General features: G+C 56.0%; 1 protein-coding gene across 2 annotated transcripts in view; it reads left to right on the top strand.

Moving 5' to 3' along the window:
• The window catches only part of ETS1 (ETS proto-oncogene 1, transcription factor), a 76,508-nt gene that overhangs the window by 36,249 nt on the left and 19,535 nt on the right, over positions 1–20,724 (top strand). For both annotated transcript variants that reach the window (XM_010403971.4, XM_039564855.1), the window contains 3 exons: positions 15,854–15,973; positions 16,474–16,674; positions 19,905–19,982. In XM_010403971.4, coding sequence (XP_010402273.3) covers positions 15,854–15,973; positions 16,474–16,674; positions 19,905–19,982 — 399 coding nt within the window. The remainder of the gene's footprint in view (positions 1–15,853; positions 15,974–16,473; positions 16,675–19,904; positions 19,983–20,724) is intronic.

Below are 20,724 nucleotides of genomic sequence, written 5' to 3'. Positions count from 1 at the left end.
AGGGCAGCCACCCCCGGCTCTGGAGCCATTCACAGGCTGCAAATGTTGCCTTGCAGAGCTGGAGACAGAGCCTTCGGTGCTGTGCTCAGAACTGCTCCAAGGTGTCCCATCCTTCTCCAGAGCGGTGGCCCCTGGATGGGGACAAACCCTGCTCTGTCACCACCATCTGTTTCTGAACTGAAACTCTGCATTTTTATGTTGAGGTTTTGGGGTTTTTTTCACTCAACTGCCAAAAATCCAAGACCTGATTTGCTCCTCTGCCCCATGAGCAGCACCAGCTCATGGCAGCAATGACCCTGAGCAGCACTGGGCAGGTGCCACGTTTTCCCCTGTCCCCTCCCTGGCCGTGCTGACCTTGTGCACTTTCCTGGCTCTCCAGGCCGTGTCCAGCTCTGGGCAGGGCAGGTGGAGCCGGTGTTTGCAGGGAAGCAGGAAGCTGGTGCAGCACAGCCCCTCAGCCCCACATCTGGTTCCTGGATAAATAGAACCTGCCAGAAAAACATCACAAACGCACCGAGAGACAGCGGCTTGCCTCCCCAGAGAGGAGAATCCCCTCCTTTGTGTGGCTCCCTCTGGGTTGGGAGTGAGGAAAATCCCCCCGTTTGTGTGGCTCCCTCTGGTTTGGGAATGAGGATTGGAGTCCTGGTGACAGCCACGGTTGTGGATTGGGATGTGCAAAGTCACAGGGCTCTGTCTGGGTCTGAACTGGGCTCTGGGGCTGTAATTCCCGTTCTTTCATCTCCCAGCTGGTGCTGGGCACAACAGCAATCCCTGCTCCAGCAATTCCCTGCTTTCCAGCCTTTTCCCTCGTGTTTAAACCTCTCCTATAAAGCCAGAAAAGACAGAGACCTCCAGCTCAGGTGGCTGGTGCAGGAACCCTGGGGTTATCTGGTCTGGAACAAATGTCCTGGGAGGGAGGGTGTGCCGGGAGCACTGCTCTCCTCTGGGATGGGGCCGTGTGTGGGATATCTTCTCACTGAATCCCAGTTTCTGGGATGGCTGTGGGGCTGCAGGCTGCCTCCTCACCCCAGCTGAGCATCCAGAGCTTGTTAATGAACAGAATGCATTTTCTTACACGGAGGGGATGCTAAATTGGCTCCACATGGATTCTGGAGGTTGTCGCACTTTCCCGGAGGGTGATGGCATGAGCAGGAATGTGGGATTGATGAAAGAAGCCAGACACTGAGTCAAAAGCTCCCCCTCTCCCATCGCCGTGCCCCCTCTCCCCCCATCCCATCCCGAATACTTGACGTGATTCCAAGGCATTCTTCACATGGCTGGTGGGGAGCGCGGGAGAAGCCAGCCCAGCACTGGGATTTTCTTTAAATGCAGCATTTTTGGTAAAGCTTTGGGGTCTCTGACCCCAAAAGTCATCGAGGAAAGGCTTGATGAGACCTTGTTTTTCAGGGAAACTGAGGCACGGTGCTCCCATTCCACCACATCAGTGAAGTGGGAGCATTCCCAGTCGGGTGCTCCAGGTCTCCCTCTGCTTGCAGGATTCCCATTTTCCATGGTCTGTGTTCCACTGCCCAGCTCCTCCCTGGCTCCTCCACAGCACCAGGCAGGCCGGACCCATCCATGTCCCCCAGAATTCCCAGTGTGGGGGTGCTGGGTGACTGGGGCAGGCGAGGGGCTCAGCATCCCTCGGGAACCAAGAGTCTGGCACGGCAGGATGGGGCTTGCTGGGATTCCCGCTGGGATGCTGCCCCTCCTGGGATGGCCCCGCAGGACAAAACTGCTGACTCAGGGAAGCTGCCACCACCACCAGCAGACCCCAAAAGCTGGAGCTGGACACCGGGCAGTGCTTTGGGGGTTGTTTTCTGTTGTTTTCCCCCCGTTGTCAGCACTTTTTATCACAATAATCAAACTGCGGCTTTTTGACCCACATGAAAGTTTTCTTCAGAGGTGCCTGTGTGTGTTTGTGCAAAGCCAGTGAATTTTGGTCACTGCTCTGGAAGCAGAAAAGGGGATTTTTGTTTTCTTACCTTTTAGTTTTGAGCAATTGTTTACCGAAACCTGAACCCTCTGAAGAAACAACTTGCAAAAGCTGAGTAGTCCTGGCTTTTTCCACTGGAAAATTAAAAAAAGATGGAGTGGAACACGTGAAATTTGGGTCTTTTTTTTCCCCCTTCTTTTTTTACCCATTATTGTTAGAAGCGGTTTGAAAATGCAGTGCCAAGAGCTTTCTCTTTTCAAGTGCTTGAGGCACGTTACCCAACTGCTCCGTCCCTCAGAGTGCTCCATGAGGTCAGCAAACGCAATTCCTCCTGGTCTGCAGCTGGAAATGAGGAAAAACTCCTTTGCTCAATCCCTGGCATCATCCCCAGGCAGCGGAGGAGCCCAGCAGGTTGGGAGCGGCATCGCGGTGCCCCGAGCCCGTGGCATTTCCCAACCCCATCCTTGTGAAGGGTTGCCAGGGAAGTTTGGGCTCTGGGAAGGCTGGGAAAGTTTTCCTTTCCAGCGGCAGCAGCGGGATTTGGGATTCGGAGCTGTCCCGGTAGCCGGGGCCGTTCCTCGCTGGGGCTCTTCCCATCCCTTTAAGCGGCTCCAGATTTGAATTTGGCTCCAAAGGCCGGGACATGAAAGGCCCCGGCCCTGCGCCTGTTTGCCTTCGAGCGGGATGACTCGCACCATCCCTGCTCCAGACAGCCGAGCCCGAGCGGCCGGGGCCATATGGATCCTGTAGAGTGACCCGGCTGCCCGGCGGGATGGGGAGGGAAGGGGGTCAGGAGAGGCTGCCCCGAGCTGTGTCACCCCCGGGCTGGACCCTCTCCCCCTCTGGCGTTTTCAAGGGCTTCTGCCTCCCGTGGCTTCCCAGGCACTCACTGAGAGCCACAGTTAGGCTGAAAGAAATTTAAAAAATAAAAGAAGAAAGAAAACGGGGGACAAAACCCCAGGGAAAAAGGAGGGCAGGGCAGGGCAGGGAAGGGAAGGGCAGGGGAGGATGATGTGCCTTTAAGCCGCGTGTGTAACTGCTCGCTAATCTGGTGACTAACTCCGCGCGCGGCTGCCAAGCCGGGCTCCATCCCCAGCCCAAGGCTCGGGAGTCATCGGGTCCCCTCCCTGCCCCATCCCGCGCCCCGCCGGGCGCCAGCCCCCCCCGGCCCCCCGCACTCCCCATGGCAATTTATGTACTCATCTGGAGGGCACAGCCCCGGCGGTCTCTTGACTCAGCAGTCCGGGGCCGATGGGAGCTGCGGGAGCAAATTCCAGGCAAGAAATAATCTCATGACTTGTCTCGGAAAAGATTGCTCCGCAAAGATCCCCTGACGGTCACGGAGCGCTCCGTGCCGGCCCTGCGGCACAGCCCGAGCAGGCTCCCGATTTCCCAACCTCGGGCAGCCGGGGCGGCCGGCCAAGGATCCCGCGGGGACTCGCGGCAGCTTTCTCCCTCGGAAAAACAGGGCTGGATTCGGGGATGGGCGATGGCACGGGGGCCTCGGAGCCGAAGCCTGCCCCCCCCGGGACACAGGGAGCGGGGAGCTGGAGCTGGACAGGGCAGGGAGCCCGGAGCTTGGGGCTATGTTGGTTTTTGGGGCATTCCTCCTTTTTCCCCTCCACTTTCCAGGGAGGGTTTAATCCCTTCCTTCATCCCAAGGCAATTTTGGTTCCTGCATCAGTGTTTTTGCCCAGGCACTGGCATCACCTCCGGCAGGGCTGGCACCAAGGATGACTTTCGAAGCACATTTATCCTTCTTTCTTTCTTTTTTTTTTTTTTTTTTTTTCCCTCCTGTTGGCTTTTTTTTCATCCTACATTTCACTCATCCTGGCCTTCTTTCCCCACCTCCTCCCCATCCAGAGGAACTGGAGCTCCATCCCTCTCTGAGGGCTCTTTGGGAGGTCTGGTCCCATGCCCGGTGCCTTCCCGTGGGCGCTGGGAATGGGGTGGGATTAAACCAAATTGGGAATGAAGGATTTTAGCAAACCTGCATTTTTCTGGGAGGAGAGCCTCGGGGGTGGGCAGGGCTGTTGGACTGACAGCTCCTGTGCCTCCTCCTCAGCTGGGATCAAGAGTTGGGATCACACAGCTCCTGGGGCCAATCCCACCTCCCTGGAACGGAGCTGGTCCAGTGCACTTGGAGATGGAGAGGAACCAGCCTTGGATCACTGAGGAGTCACTCCTGGAGTACCAGGAGCTCCCAAGGGCATCTCACACCCCTCCAACCACACATCCAAGTCCCTGCCAAAGCTCCTCCAGCCTCTTTAGGGTTGATGGAGGATTCCTGGAGTTCCTGGCAAGGGCTCCCAGCTCCCGAGTCACCAAATGCCGTCCCCTCCACCCCCTCCTCCACTGAGTCTCTCCTAAAGAGCCTCTTGGCCCGAGCAGCCGAATTCAATCAGCCCTTTCACCATCTGCTCCCAGGCACTTCTGCCGGGGAGGGCTTGGGGCCAGGGAGGCTGTAATTCCTTAATAGCTTCCGGATGCTGCGCGGGGTGGATGCGAGGCCTGGGAGTGCCTCAGCCTCTCTCCCCCAGCCCTCACCGAGGTTTCCAAGCTCAGGCTTCCTTTGGGCAGATCCGAGCACCTCCAGCCGCTCGGGTTTATCCCTGCCTGCCCTTCGCTCTTCCCGCCTGAGGCCAGGAGGTGACATAATCCCATCCTGGACAGCGCTTGGCTCTGGGATGGGGATGGCTGAGGCTGATGGGGCAGCCCAGCTCGCCTTTGGCCGCCTTCCCCAGCTCACTCCCACCTTCATCTTCCCAAGGCTTGGTCTGGCCCAGTCCCTGCCCTGGTCCCTTCCCTGGTGGGGAGTTTCCTAGAAGTAGGAGCTGTAAAAGGAGAGCTTCCTGGGGTCGATTGGGAAAACCCTCGCTGCTGTGCCTGAGCATACTGGGAACCTGGATGTTGTGTGGTGTGACACATCTGGGCAAAGCCCAGGAGCCCCGAGCTCAGCCTGGATGGAGAGGATTAATCCTGGGGCTCTCTTGGAAAATCCCCTTTGTTTGTATTCTTGTCTGCTTAAAAATGAAGAAAACCAGGAGAATTGTTCCTGGGAAGTTATGAAATGAAATTGCTTTGGCACTGCTGTTCCTGAGGCTGGCGTGGGCTGCAGAGCATTGGTTCCCAGGTTTCTCCCAGGCCCCTTCCTGGCCTCCATCACTGGGGGAGCTGAGCTTGGCCAGGGGACAGGGAGGTGAAATGGTCTAGGGCTGGCAGGAGCATCCAGGGATGGCCTTGTCCCTGGTTCCCTGCTGGTCCCGGATGGGAAGCTGACCCTGGTTCTCCTCTCGGTGATCCCTTGGCTTGCACAGCTTCCAGCCCAGCCAGGAAAAGGCTCCTGTCCCATTGTGGCTGCTGGGATCATCTGCTGCAGCGCAGAGCCTGTCCCGGGGCTGGGGGGTGTGCAGTGTGTGGGACACGAGTGGTGCCCGTGGAGGTGTCGTGGTGGCATCAGCAGAGTCACAGCCCGAGGAGAGCAGAGGAGATGGGGCTGGCTCAGGTGGCAAAGCAGAGGGAGCACCTTTTCCCTCTCCTGTCCAGCTGGTTCTCCCTCCCCTCTGGTGGGATGCTGCTGCACTGGGAGATGCAGCTTGGAAAGGAGCTTGGAGCGTGCAGTGAGTGCTGTGAGCTGCCCTGGGCTGGGTTTCAGCTGCAGAGTGGCTGCTGGGGGGATCTGTGTGTATTTGAGGGTGTGTTTGAGTGTGTGTTTGTGAGTCCTGGCAAGGGACACCCTCAGAGAGGAGGGGTCAAGGCACTTGCGAGGGCAAATCTTCAGGGGAGTAAATCCAGGGATGCAATGGAGTGAATCCATCAGCACACAGGGGAATCGGAGGTGTGTGGATTGTTACCTGCAACCCCCTGGCAGCTGCCAGCGGAGCTGACTGTTTGCTCTGAGGAGTTATAAGTAATTTTGTTGATTAAAATGATTGATTATCCTAGGTCTAATATTATTTAGGCAGAGCAAACAGTGCTGAGATTTACCAGCTGCTCTCTGACCTCCCAACCCTGATCTGTTTGCAGAAAGCCTGGGCAATTATTTGTTTGATTTCAAAGCTAAATATCCTAATCTTCCCTCTCCGCCTTTGGAAACTGCAACTGGCACCGGGACAGCTCGGGCTGATAAGGGAGGGTCCTCGTGAGCAGCGACACCTCCCTGGGCACAGAGGGCTGAGGGGGGACATGGCGAGCTGGTGGTCACAGGTGAGGACAGGGCTCCTCCTCCTCCTCTGCACACCCCCAGGGAGCCGAAGCACTCCCAGATGTGTGGAAAAAAGGGACGCTGGCAAAGCCTGAGCCAGAGCGAGGGCTGTCTGTGGGCAGGGCAGCCGTGATCCCTCTGCGAGCCGGGGGGACGCGATGCGCTGCGACTTGCAGCTGCCATTGAGCAATCCCGGCCGTCTGGCTGGCATTGCCCCGAGGGGAAGGGGTGGCCGGGAAGGCTGCGGAGGAGGGGGTGGGACAGGCAGGAATCTGCAGCTGCCGAGCGGTGCAGGGCTCGCCCAGCGCCCGGCGCCCGGGGCGGCGAGCGGAGGTGACCCGGAGCTGCCGAGCCTCCCTGCCTCGTCATCCTCTGATCCTTCCGCATCACCGCCTTCGTGCTGGCAGCATCCCGTGGGGATGTTCTGGGCTTGAGGAAGCCGCAGGACCATCCCTAGGGACCTTCCGCTCGTGACTGCACGGACGCCACCAGCGCGTCCCTCCCTCGCAGCTCTGACAAACATTCCCGGGGCAGGAATGGGAGCTGGGGAGCGAAGCAGAGCGGCTGTGATGTGGCCGGACGTATCCGGGGGGTTGGACATCACTGCAGCCCCAGGGCACTGCCACTGTCCTGCCATGTGCTGCCCTCGTGTCTGGCGTGACTCGGCCCTGGCTCAGCCCGGGGGCAGGAGCTGGGGCAGGGACACAGAGGGATCAGTCTGTGCAGGGAAACCAGGGGAAGGCTGGGGAATTCCTTGGGACAGACAGACGGGAGGTGTTTGGCTGAGCATCTCCGTGTCTAATCCCTTCCCAAGGCACGGATAAGTGGGGCTCCTGTTAGGACCAGTGATTTCCCAGCAGCAGGGACATCTCTGGAATCCATCTGCCCCAGAAATGTCTCGTGTCCTGGTGACGGGCAGCACAAATGATGGGGTTCTATCCAGGGCATGGAGTCACTGCACATGGATCATGGGGACTGTGGGGTGAAAACATCCCCAGCTGTGAGGTCACGCACGGCTGCTCACAAAGTGTGCTGGCACAGTTTGTTCTTCAGGTGTGTTTGAGCCGGCTCAGAGGGTTGGGATCCTTTTGTGGGTGATGAAAGAGCTCAGCTTGAGTGAAGGTTCCTTGGCCTTTCTCCTGCTGCGAGGGGACAGCCCTGCCAAGAGATCTCAGCCTTCCCTTTTCACACTTCCCATCCTGACAGCATCTTCCCCACACGATGTTCTGCCAATTATCCTCAACCTGGCCTTGCTGCATCCCTGCTCTCCCTTGCTGGGAGACTCTGGCGCGTGGTTTGGCAGCCCCAGCCTGCAGCAGCAGCTGGAGGTGTTGGAGCTGAATCCCCTTTGTGTCTGTCCCTATTCCTGGACGATGATGAAGGAGAGGGAGAAGAGTCTGAGGCTTTGTTTGGATGGATGGAAAAATGCTCCATCTGAGCTGCCCGGGGGTGATCACAGCAGTACCCTGGGGGCATCCTGCGGGTGCTTCTGCAACCCGGGAAAAATCCGTGTCAGGGTTCTGGGATGGGTTCATCCTTCTCTTGTGACAAATCCTCCAGTGCCATTCCTTGTTCATCGAAGATGCCAGAAATGGCATCATCAGTGAGACTTGAGGAGAGAAGAGCAGAATTCCCAGGTTTAACCTGGCTGGAAGGGAACGTGAACTCTCAGGGACGCTGGGTGTGGATGACCTGGAGCACCGGGTCCTCCCTGAGCGCCGGAGCCCAGCCTGGGATTGCTCTGGGAGGGCTCAGGCTGAGCTCCTGCAGCCCTGGAAGCCTCCGGGGGCACGGCTGGGACTGAGGGGAGACCAGCGGCTTCTGGTCGCAGGCGTGAGCCCCGTGAACGCCTCGGGCTCTGTGCCAGCGGCGTGGGGATCTCTCGGTTGTTTGCTCGGCGCCGAGCACTGGGGCTTGGCAGAGTTTCTTCCCCTTTTTCCCCCGTTGCTGTTGAGCAATCCGAGCTCTGCGGGGTGCGAGGAGCTGGGTTTGGTTGAAAGGAGCATCTCCTGGAGGTGGAGCAGCGCCACGGGCATGACCTGGGCTGGCTGGTTACACTTGACCTGCTTCCAGCAGGGCTGGGTGTCCATTACAGGCTTTTCCAAGCTCCGGGAGCGCGCGTGTGCCCGTGCCCAGGGATTAGAGCTCTTTAGCGGCGTGGTTAGCAGGGATTAGGGCGATTATCCTGCGGGAAGCGTGGCTCACAGGTTTGCGCCAGGCTGGGAGCGTCCTCCCAGCCCTGCTGAGGAGCGATCCCGGCCCTGGAAGTGAGGTGCTAATCCCGGCTCCAGAGGGGACGCCGCTCCTGTGATATTCCATTGGGAAAGAGGGAGGGAAGGGCTGGATGGCTGCGAGAAGAGGCCTCCTGAGCAGGAGAGGTTTGGGAGGGGTTTGGGCAGGTGGAGGTTGCTCCTCCTGGCCCGGCTGTCTCCAGCCTGGAGCCTCCACGGGGGTTTAATTAACCCAGACTCTGCCCCCAGGCCAGCGGGCTCGGGAGAGGCTGGTGGGAGTTTTAGGTCGTGGTGCTGTCGAATCTAAAGGGACTTCAGAGGCCGCTTAGAGCTGATCCAAGAGTGGGAGGGTCTCATGCTGAGCTGATGGTGGTGCTGGAGCTGAACCACTCCGGCCTTGTAGCATCTCGTCCTAGAACCCTCGAATGGGTTGGGTTGGGTTGGGAGGGACCTCAAAGCTCATCTCATTCCATGGGCACCTCCCACTATCCCAGGTGGCTCCAAGCCCCGTCCAACCTGGCCTTGGACACTCCCAGGGATGGGGCAGCCACAGCTTCTCTGGGCACCAATGATGGGATTTTATTTATGACCAATCTTGTTTCTGACTGCTTTGATGGTTCCAACGAGCGCTGTTAAACCATGGCTGCGTTCCCCAGGCTCAGAGGTGGCTGAATCTCCCCAGGGTTTGCTTTATCCATCTGTGCTCTTTCCAGCAGCTGAAATGGGGAGGATGGAGTGAATCCCCAGCCGAGGGAAGCCCCTGAGCTGCTGCAGGAAGAGGAGCCGTGGCCCCTGGGCCTGCTGAGCTGCGGGAGCTTTCCCGTAATTGCAGTGAGCGTTGACTCAGGGGCTGTGGTTTAGCTCGGCTTTGGCCCTGGCCTTTCTCTAGCACTTCATTCCCTCTTCTGTCCCACAAAAGCCAAGGACGGAGTGAGCTCCTCATCAGGCTGCTCCCCTGTGAGCTCCTGGGACTCCCAAGGATGCTGCTTTCCCAGGACTGCCATCCAACACCCACACTGTAAAGCAGGGAGAGGGAGGGAGGAGAAGGAGCAGGAGCCTGAGCAGGGTGGGCTGTGACTGAGGATGGCCACAGAACCCTTTCCCTGGGCCCGGTTCCTCACAGCTGCCAGAGCCCCAGAGCCAATCCCAGCCCTCCCTCACCTGGGGGCTGCTCTGTGTCCAGTTTTGCTCATGACACACAGGGCTGAACCCCAAATCCCGAGGCTGAGCAGAGCATCCCAACACCTCACCTGCAGCTGCACCTTCCCCTCTGCTGCTCCAAGTGCTGAGAGCCCAGACTTGGGAAGAAATGCTTTTATCTGCATTTAGGGAGGGCAGTGTTCAGGCTGTTTTTTCGGGGAAGAGCTGGCCCCCATGGCACACCACATCTCCCTAAGAAAGCTGCTGAGGGCCGGAAAAAAGCCGGCTTTGTTGGGCTTTCTGCAGCGCTAAGCAGTGTGGGCTTTCGGTTTCCTCTCTTGTTTTTCTCTTGAAGCCCAGCTTTCATCTCACAGTATTTATTTTTCACTGCTTGAAGGAGGAAAAAAAAAATACTCATTTTTCTTTTTTTTTTTTTTGAAGAAATATATTTATTTTAAATTAAAATAGCAAATGTCTGCACCTTTTGTGCCATCCTTGCAGAGGGAAGCAGGGCTGGTCTCTGGCGAGTTGCTGCAGGAAGGGGACCCAAATTTCCCCTTCTCTTCTCCCATCCCATCCCCACAGCCCCAGCAAACACCTCTCATTGTGCTCAGCCCTGCTCCCCACCCAGATTTCCTTCTGGTCCCTTTTTTCCAGCTTTCTGTCCCACTTTCCCTTTCCCCCCCTCGGATCGCGCTGCCCTTTGGGTCCGAGGAGCCCTAATTGGAACAGGCCGGCTCCTCTCCTGCTTCCTGCGTGGGAGTGAGAGGCAACGCTTGTGAAAACAGTTCAAAAGTGCACACAAATTTTTGCCTAATCCTGCCTAAATAACAGGGGGCTCAGCCAGGGTTGTTTGCCCTGCTCTGGGGCGGGGGGCACCTGGGAAAAGCAGAGCTGCCCGAGGGGCTGGAGGTGCCTGGGGGTGCTGGAAACCCGAGCTGGGGACGTGGTGGGGACGTGGTGGGGACGTGGTGGGGACGTGGTGGGGACGTGGCGGCTCCGCGGTGCCTGGGCGGCCTCGCTGGGGAGCGTGGGAAGGGTCTCGGCTCCAGGCCCCCTTCTCCTCAGTCTCCTCTGATCCTGGGAAAGGTTCTCGGCTGCTGAACCCTCCCAGCTGGGGGACGTTGGGAAATCTGTGCTCCAACTCTGCCCTGGTTTGGATCCTGGGGAAGGCTGGGCCAGAGGGGGCTCAGGGGGATGAGCTCGGTGTGAGCTGGAGGGGGGAATCGTGGGCTCAGTGGCCACGGACTCGCTGTGGGCACATGGGAAGAGGGTGGGAGAGTGAAGTGAACCCCTGTCACCCCTTGAAGAGCCTCTGGGAAACTCCTGCTCCATCCTCATCCAGCAGTGGGGGGACACTGGAGCATGGGCAGCTGCAGAAGGATGGGATGGGGGCTCCAGGGGGATCTCAGCAGGCTCAGGGCTCAAGGATTTGAGGGACACAGGCATGAATTCGTGGAGCCCTTGGATGCACAGTCCCTGCAAATGAGCTTGTTTGAAACCAGATTTCATCATGGCTCCTGGAATGGTTTGGGTTGGGAGGGAACTTAATGCTCATCTGTTTCCACCCCTGGCATGGGCAGGGACACCTCCCACTATCCCAGGGTGCTTCAAACCCTGTCCAACCTGGCCTTGGACATTTCCAGGAATGGGGCGGCCACAGCTTCTCTGGGCACCCTGTGCCAGGGCCTCCCCACCCTCACAGGGAACAATTTCCTCCTAAAACCTAATTGAAATCTAATCTAAATCTCCTCCATTTCATTTTAAAGCCTTTCCCCCTTGTCCCTGTGCCTCTGCCAAGCCACCCAAAGGCCTGGAATCTCCATGGCATCCATGTGCTCCAGGCCTGGGAAGGGAAGGCTGAGGAGATCTTGGTGTCCTGCCCTCCATCCATCCATCCATCCATCCATCAGGGCAGGGACGGGAGGTGGCTGGGGGGTCAGATGGCTCCGCTCTGACCCTCCCCACATCCATTTCCAGCAGCTACTGGGTGAAACCCCACACAGGGACATGCTGTAGCTCTGATGGAAAAAAAGTGAGTGGCCGAGGGGAGCTAGGAGGAGTCACTGACCCCGAGTGGAAACTCGGCTGAAAAATGACTTTGCTCCCGTCCTTCTGCTCGGAGCATCCCTTCCTTCTTCTCTGCCATTTATTTTCCTTCTGCAATCAGCTGCGAGTGCTTTGGCGTGCAGAGGAGTTCTGTGCGTTTTAAGGTCAAAATCCCTAAAGTTTGTAAATCTGAGTCCTTTAAAAAGATCAGATGTGTGGAAATAGTTTACACATGCAGGGCCTGGTGGGAGCAGAGTGGGAATTCGGCTAGGAGATGAACTTGGTGATCTTGGCCTCTTTGCTCCTGGTTTTCTCTCAGGCTCCACGTGCCCCTGGCTGGGGGGATCTGGGCAGGTCCCCCTTAGCACAGAACCTGTGTGATGTCAGGGTGTTTTATCCTCTTGTCTCTCTGAAATCCCATCTCCAGGGATGTCACGGAGCTGAAGGGGCCTGGTTTGGAGAAGCCATGGAGCCCCCAGATCTCTCTTTGCCTTGGAAAGCTGCAGCCAGATAAAAGCTGTCCCCATGCGAGGCAAATTCCACATCTCTGCTCTACAGATGCTGCTGACACGATTCTCCAGGGCGACTGCAACTCCTGGCACTGTTTAAAAATCCAACCATAACTCCCTGCCTGCTGTCCCAGGAGGGAAATCAAAGGCGGCTCCATCGGCGCAGGACGAGGACAGGGCACCCGCGCAGCCCACTGCACGTGGCAGCCGCATCGGGGGGGCTCCGATGGGCTCGTAAAACCCAGCCAGGAATCCCAGTCTGGCCCCTGCTGCTGAGCTTGCTTTTGGGATTAAAGCCCTGGCATTGCTAAGCTGGGTTTAGGTGGAACAGCTGGGCCTGGTGCTGGCTCCCGGCCCGGTCCCTGCACGCGGCCCTGTGCTCTGTGGGCAGCACTGAAGGAGAGGTTTTATTGGTGCGAGGTTTGATTAAAATCGTGCAAACAGGTTTCAGATGGCACTGAAAGCTGATACGAGGGCAGCTAAGCCAGGCTTGTTGCTTTTGTTCCTGAAATCCTGCTCAGCTCTGACCTTTAGGTGTCCCAGATGGGAGGCGAAGGGCTGCAGGACATTGCCAGCGCTGGGTTTGCCTCCATGGGAAGGAATTTCCCTGTGCCCAGCAAAGTTCATAGAGTTCTGGGATATTCCAGCTTGGAAGGGGTTTACAGGGATCGCTGAGTCTGACTCCTGGCCCTGCACAGAGCTGGGTGAAGCCCACCATGCTCCCTGCACATAAACCCCCCAATATTTAAATAAATATTTAATTATTCAAATGCTTTCAGTATCCCCAAAGCAGCAGAATTTAGGGTAAGAACTGTCCCTCCACCCCATCTTTCTCGAGTCACCCAGCCAAGCCTTGTCCCCAAACACGTCTGCAGAACTTCACACGTCCATTCAACTTTCCCTGGGTGAGTTTTCCCCAGCTCTGGGACACTGCCAACCCAACCGAGGCTTCTGCAGGTTTGGGGCTTTGGGGCTGCTTTGTCCTCGGCAGAAACATGAACAAGTGGCTGCGACCTCGCAGGAAACAAAGCAGGTGATGCTTCAGTCCTAAATCTGCCAAGCACAACATATTTTGCAGAAGCCTTGAAATGCACACATGGGCTGATTTGGGTGTTTAAATGGAAACCCTCCTCTGGCATGGGGTTTTTTTTTTATTTGGGAACCAACTGTTTGCTTCCCTGTGACCTCTCCCTGGGAATCACTTTTAAGCCTCCCCTGTTTTGACAGGTTGTTTGTGCAGAGCTCAGCATTCACCTTCCTAAACCGAAACTTTATCCCCCCGCTACCGAAAAATTGATTCGCTGCGTTTGTGCAAAGCCAACCCCACGGATGCTGCAGGATGAAAGAGCAGGATCAGGGATGGGCCCCTGCTGTTGCAGAGATAAAAATACCATTTTTCACCCCGCTCTTGGTGTCTGGCCTAAGGAGGGCACCTCCACACGGGTTTTCACAGGTGGTGCAGTGTTAAAACTGGGGTTAGAACCGTTTTCTCAGCCTGGGTCTGACTCATCTTCCCAGAGCAGGCGGGAGCTGCCGTTGAGGCAGGCGGAGGGAGCGGATTCCTGGGTGGTCCCTGTGACCACAGAGCAGGGAGAGCAGAGCATTCAAATGTAACTTGAGGATGAAGGGAAAGGGGCACGGAGCCACTTTCTCCCGGTGTTATCTCAAGCAGCAGATGGAGAGCAGAGATAGCGACGGTGGCTGCTCATTTTCCGTGCCCTCTCCAGCCAAACCCAGTAAATAATGAAGTGTAATTTGCCAAATAGCCCTCGGAGGTGGGATTTGCTTTCGAAGTTCCTGATCCTGCCACTGTGGAGGCAACCCTGGATTTGTGTGGTGGGCTGAGGGCAGGAATTGTGTCCCGAGAGATTCCATGTTGGGAGTTTTGCTGCTCCTACCTGAGCCAAGGGTCTGCAAATCATTTCTTGAGAGCCCTGGGGGCTTGGCTGGAGGAGATGCAAAGGGAAGGGGGAATTTTTGAAGGGGCTGAGGGGTGGAAGGGGCAGAAGTGGGGACAGAGGCATTGCTCTGTTTGGCTTAGCAGTGGAATTGCATTGGGAGCATCCAGCAGATGATTTGGGGATGCTTTGCAGCATTGTCACCCTCACCCTGTGCTACAGAGCTGCATGTGGAGCTTTATCCATGGAACCACAGGACTGTTTAGGTTGGAAAAGCCTTCCAAGATCATGGAGTCCAACCATTCCCCAGCACTGCCAGGCCACCACCAACCCATGTCCCCAGGAGCCACATCCACACGTTTCTTAAACACTTCCAGGGATGGTGACTCCACCACTGCCCTGGAATTCTACTGGCCCAAGCCCCAGACTCCCTCTTGGAAAAAAACCCCAGTGTTGGGTTGTTTGGCCTTTAAATGATGCCCATGAGCTTGGCTGGGGAGGAGTTGAGTGGAGCAGGAATTCCAGACTGGGGCAGACTGGGAAGCAGCTGGGCTGGCTGTTCCCAGTGGCTGCAGCGCTGTTTCCATCCCTGACTCCAGGTTTTATCAGGAATACACCAGCGCTGCCTGGAACAAGCCCTCAGCAGCATTTTGCAGGTGTAAAGGTTTATTCAATCAGGAGCTTAACGAACTTGGAGCGACGGGAAACCACGGTGGCCGAGTTTCCACCAGACAGGGAATTCTTTGATTTTTGATGTCTGCATCCAGATATTCATGAGAACACCAAAGACTTTGCCCACGGGGTCATTTTTCCACTGAGTTTTCATGGAAAATTTCCACTAGGTTGCAGTGCTGAACCAAGCTCAGGTGGAAGGTTTCCATGGGAGGCCGACCAAGTGCAGGTTTTGGGATGGTGGCTGTTCAAGGCTTTCCTTCTCCATCAAAGACGTTTTTCAGGAATACTGAAAGTACAGGAAAAAGAGCCAAACCTTGACTCACATATTTTGCCTCAAATGGTTGCTTTTATTTGTGAGACTCTTTGGCTACAAAGATTCGCCTCCTTCCAAATAAATTAGAAAAAGGCATTAAAAAAAGGAAAGGAAGAGGTTTGCTCCTCGTCAGGATTGACTCCAGGCCTGGCTCTTGGCTTGGCCTCTCTGTCCCATGGGATGCTGGCGTTTTCAGTGACTCACCCGCCGCTCCGTGCCATGGATGTGCATGACGTAACTCTGGACTAATGTGGGATTTTCCAGCTCTTTGTTTTCCTTCCCCCCTCAAATGGGTTTTCTGCCGCTTCCCCATCCTCTCTCAGCCTGCTGTCAGCTCACTTTTTCGTGGGGTCATAGAATCTCAGGATGGTTTGGGATGGAAGGGACCTTAAAGCCCATCCCTTTCCACCCCCTGGGCAGAGACACCTTCCACTGTCCCAGGTTGCTCCAAACCTGGCCTTGGACACTTCCAGGGATCCAGGGGCAGCCACAGCTTCTCTGGGCACCCTGTGCCAGGGCCTGCCCACCCCCAGAGGGAAGAGTTTCCTAGGATAAAGAATCTTCTAGGATTCTTTCATTTTCTCCTTGCTTTTCCTTGGACTGGGATGAGAGAGTGGTAATTCAGGGATGCTTTTCTCCCTCTTCTTTGCTCACCCTGGTGTGGGACTCTTGGCCTTCCTCAGTGCCTGGAGCTGCTGAGCCATTTCCCAGGCTCCAGAGCTCCAGACACACCTGGAGTGCTGGAGCCCAGCAGGCTGATGTCTGGAAAGGCCTTGATATCCTCATCCAGCAGCACATTCCAGGAGCACGGGGACGCCACGTGCACTCGGCTGCCATTCCCTGCCATCTTTCCCAGTCCCGTGTCCTCACAGCCGTGTTTCTCCCCTGCTTCTTTCAGACATGGAATGTGCGGATGTGCCTTTACTAACCCCCAGCAGCAAGGAAATGATGTCCCAGGCACTGAAAGCCACGTTCAGTGGCTTTGCCAAGGAGCAGCAGCGGCTGGGGATTCCCAAAGGTAAGACATGACTTCCCATGACTACAGCATCCACAGGGATTGCATCCTCCTGCCAGGCTGCCCAGAATTCTCCCTGTTTGCCATCTCCTCTGCTGGTTCCCCTCAGGTGCTATTGCCTTTGGAATACCACTTGAAGCTTCTGGGAAGCTTCAGCTGGAAAAACGTGGAGAAATCATCTCCACTAAACAGAGGAGCAGCAGGGACCCTTTAGCAGAGGCTGGTGACAGGGAGAAGCCAAGAAAATTGGAGAAAAGGGTGGGAGAAGGGGATGAGAGAAGTGATGGGATTTTTAGAAGTCCCAAACAAATCCAAGGCTCGTTCCTTGGATGAAATGCATCCGCGTTAAGGCTGATCCAGACTGGGCGTGGTGTTCCTCACACCCTGGTGCCAGTGGGCTGCCAATCTCCATGGATGGGGCTGTGCTAGTGCTGGAGCACTCTCTGTGTCTGGTTTTCCTGGGAAAACCGCCTGTGGATGCTCACTGCCAGCTCCCTCTGCAGACCCCCAGCAGTGGACGGAGACGCACGTGCGGGACTGGGTGATGTGGGCAGTGAACGAGTTCAGCCTGAAGGAAGTGGATTTCCAGAAGTTCTGCATGAACGGAGCTGCCCTCTGTGCCCTGGGCAAGGAGTGCTTCCTGGAGCTGGCGCCTGACTTTGTGGGAGACATCCTTTGGGAACATCTGGAGATCCTGCAGAAAGGTGAGTCCTGGAGTGTCCTGGCTGAACGATCCATGGCATCCTGGCCCATCTGGTTTTGGGGCTTTCCATTCACCTTGAGCTTTAACCCCAGGAAAAGCATCTTCCAAAGCCCAGCTTTTCAGCAGGATTCCAAACGGGCATCCCGACGGCAGTGGGCAAGGCGAACCCTGGCAGTGCCTCAAAGAGGCAGAGTGTTTGTGCCAGCTGCTTGGCAGGGATCCCCCGTGGGCAGGGACGCGCTGTCTGCCTGGAATCCATGCTGGGATTTTCCAAAGCGTTTTTCCTCAGCCTGTTCAGCTCCTGTTGTGAATTTTACTATTTCCTCCACTGGAGCTGGGTACAGGAATACAGCCAAAATCTTACCCAAATTTCCCAGTGGCGATTGGAAGCTGCTTTGCTTTGTTCCATGTCCAAAAAAGGGGTGTTTCATGTCCCCAAAACCAGCGTTTCTGGGAGGAGAAGCCATCTGTGCCATTCCCTGCACAACAGCATCCGAAGGCATTAACTTTTAGTGGCTGGGGACATGCACTTTGATTTTGGGTGTTGATTTCCCCTGTCTGGATGTCCAGGACCACTGGGATGGTTTCTGAGGAGCAGGTGAGGAGCTGAGCACCTCTACCTGAGCCCCAAGCAGGAGCTGCAGCACACCTGGGCTCTTTTTGCAGCTCCTTTCCCTGCAGAGCTATTTGCTTTCCTGGAATGTCCCCTGTGCTGTCCTACTGACCCTGGTGGCAGGAAGGGGAGGGGGAGCACAGTTATTCCTTCCAGGAAACCATTGACAAATGGATGTTAATTGCCCATTACTAATTTTACTGCTACCTGTGGTTTGCAGAAGGTAAACACAGCCCTTCCCGGGCTCTGGGCTGTTTTCCTGCTCTTGGGCTCTAAATCTGGTCCATCCCTTTTGTTTTGCATATTTTCCACGGAGTGCTTGGATCAACATCGAGCAGTTTAACCAAACAAAGCCAAACCTTGTGGTCAGCCCAGTTTCTCCTTGCAATGAGCCATTGCTTGCACCTTCCCACAGCCCTTCTTCCTTGGTGTCCCTGCCCATGGATGGGAATAGGTGACATTCAAGGTCCTTTCCAACCCAACCCACCCTGAGATTCTGTAATTCGGAGATTTTTTTGGGCTGTACAGGAATAATTTTGGCTGTATTCCTCACCACTGGAGAGGGTGGGATGTGCTGCAGGTACTGGCTGAGGCAGCAGGGCTGGGTTTGCACCTCCTTCCTGCAGATGCCCCACATGTGGAGATGGACTTGATGCCGTAGATTTATTGCCGAGCAGGAATCGTAATTTCAGGCAGCACTGGCACACATGGGTGCTCAGACACTGCAGCACTGATGGCACAAAAGGTCTGGGACAGGGAGGAGCTTTTACAAAGAGGCTGGAAATCTTTGTGTCTGCTGCAACTCTTCTTCAGAAAGGTTGAAAACGAATACAGCTGAATTTCTGTGTCTTCACACTGTTGGTGTTGCCCTGGGAACCAAGAAGTCTCCGTTCCCTGTCTGGTTTCACTGGTGACTTTGTCATTCGTGCACAAGCTGGGCCCTGGCTCCTCTGGTGGGCTCTGAACACATTTCCCAGTGAAGTATTTGGAGAGTAACAAAGAGCTTCCAAGGAACAACCAACCTCCTCCAGGACTGGTTTCTGTTCCCTGTAAGTCCTGGGGCTGAGCTGGGAGCTCATCTGCAGCCCTGACCAGAGCTGGGCTGTGCTGCTGCTGTACAGACAGAACAGAGCTGTCCCTGCCACGTCCCTGCCTGTGTGGGAGGAGCTGGGGGTCTCCCCCTGCGCCTGGATGTGAGGTGGGAAGAGATCCAGGTGTCTCCAGGCTCCAGCTTGTCTCTCCACCTTCCCCACCACCATCACTGGGCTGTTGGTTCTTAACCCTGAAGTGTCCGGCCTGACCCGTGCTGCTGGCCCGGGGTCGTGCCGGGACAGGCTGTGACCCCGCTGTCCCCTGCGCTGACACCGTCCCCGGTGAGCACAGAGTGACTCACGTACCACAGGCTGCTCAGGGTTTAAAAACAGCACATGGGCGCCTTTTCCCCGCATGGATTTGGGTATTTTCAGGCTTATTTTTCCAAATTTCTTCCCAAAATAACCTCCTCGGTCACCAGCAGTCAGCAGTGCCCTGCATCTGGCTGTAAGCGCGACCCGAGGTTCTGCCCTGCTCTGTGGTCACCCCCTGCCCCTTGGCAGGCACCGTGGGGAGAGGAGCAGAGCGTTTCTCATTAGTCCTCTGTGTTTGCACAACCCCTCCTTTTGTTAGGGAATATTTTCCAGCCTGCAATCCCCAGGGGAGAGGGCCAGATTTAGGCTCCTCGAAGGCGAACGGAGCCTCCCAGAAACAAACCCAGCCTCGAGCTGCCCGGGGGCGCTGCTTTGGTTAAAGGGAAGAGAATCTCCCATCCTGGTATCCCTGCCCAGAATGCCATGCTGGAATGAGTCAGGTGTTCCTGGAAAAACTGCTCAGGGTAGGGGCAGGGTGGCTTTTGCATGGGAAAGCAGATTCAGCCCAGCCAGGAGGAGTAAAGCACTTGGAGAAGGCCATGGGAAGCAGGGAATCCATGCTTTGGTGGGCTCCATTTTGAGTTATGCCCATGGAAAGGCTGAAATTTGGCATTTTGCCCATATATACACAGAGGAGTCTGTGTCAGGAGTGGGGTCAGGGACAGTGGAGATTTTGAACATGGAATGTTCTGCCTGCACCAGGGGCTGCACTGGCTGGGAATTCGCACAGATTTGGGGTTAGCGGAGCTGGGTTTGGGGTGTTGTCCCCACTCCTACTGCTGGTCTAAAAATAGAGCTTTTCCAGGAGAACAACTGTCCCTGGGTGGGGAAATTTTCCAGGAGCTCACCCATGGAAGTGTGCTCAGCAACCTCCAGGAGAACAAGGGGTGACAAAGCCTGAGGCAAGTGAGGAAATGATGCAGCTGGGAGCTCAGAGCCTCCCAGGGACCTGACTGAGAAAGGTGCTGCTGTTTGGGTAGGGTTGGTTTTGTTTACATTTGGCCATACCTGCAGTAGGAATTCCCAAAGTACCCCGTGAGCCGCAGGTTTCTGTGGGATTTCAGCTCTGAATTCATTCCTGCTGCTCAGAACGTCCTGGTTTAACCCAGGCAGGAGATTTTGGGAAGTTCAGGGTGCTCTGCGTCACAGCAAGCCTTGCACAGCTCCGTGTGCCTTCGGATGGGTGACATTTCCTTCCTTTCCTCTTTGCAGAAGAGGTGAAACCGTACCCAGCAAACGGAGTGAACACCACGTACCCCGAGTCCCGCTACACCTCAGATTACTTCATTAGTAAGTCTCAATTAGCAGGGTCAATTAGCACCATTGTCATGCCTGGAAGCACCTCTGAGCAGAGATTTGTCTGCACCACAATAGGGCTGCACCATGCAAAGGGAGATGTTGTTTTTCCAAGGGTTTGGGGTTTATTTGGAAGCCTCCTGTACTTTTTGGTGGCTGCTTTGTGTGCCAAAATCTGATTTTTTCAAGCACTATTTGTCTGAAGCTGTAGCTCAGCAGGCCTTGAAAGCAGTCTCAGCACACCTGAGTATTGGGAATTGTGAAAAATTTGTTTAAAAAGGGCAGGAATGGGGGAAGAAGGCTGAATTCTGGATTGTCAGGGAGGAGCCTAGCAAGGAGAGGGATGAGTCTCCATCTGCACTCCTGCACTTCCCATTGCCACTGCTTTGGAGATATTCTTTAAGGGCATTGGAAATCTGGGAGATATTTCATGAACCAGCAAAAAACCAAACTGACCTGAAGAGGAGAGATTTAGATCAGGTGTGAGGGAGAAATCCTTTGCTCTGAGGGTGGGCAGGCCCTGGCACAGGGTGCCCAGAGCAGCTGTGGCTGCCCCTGGATCCCTGGCAGTGCCCAAGGCCAGGCTGGATGGGGCTTGGAGCAGCCTGGGATAGTGGAAGGTGTCCCTGCCCATGGCAGGGGGTGGGACTGGATGAGCTTTAGGCTCCCTTCCAACCCAAACCCTTCTGGGATTCCCTGATTTCCTGATTCCCTGATTCTGTGCTTCTGTGGATTG

Source organism: Corvus cornix, chromosome 24 (assembly GCF_000738735.6).
Source record: "Corvus cornix cornix isolate S_Up_H32 chromosome 24, ASM73873v5, whole genome shotgun sequence".
In the NCBI taxonomy this organism is placed as follows: Eukaryota; Metazoa; Chordata; class Aves; order Passeriformes; family Corvidae; genus Corvus; species Corvus cornix.
This window is presented reverse-complemented; position numbering and strand designations above follow the sequence as displayed.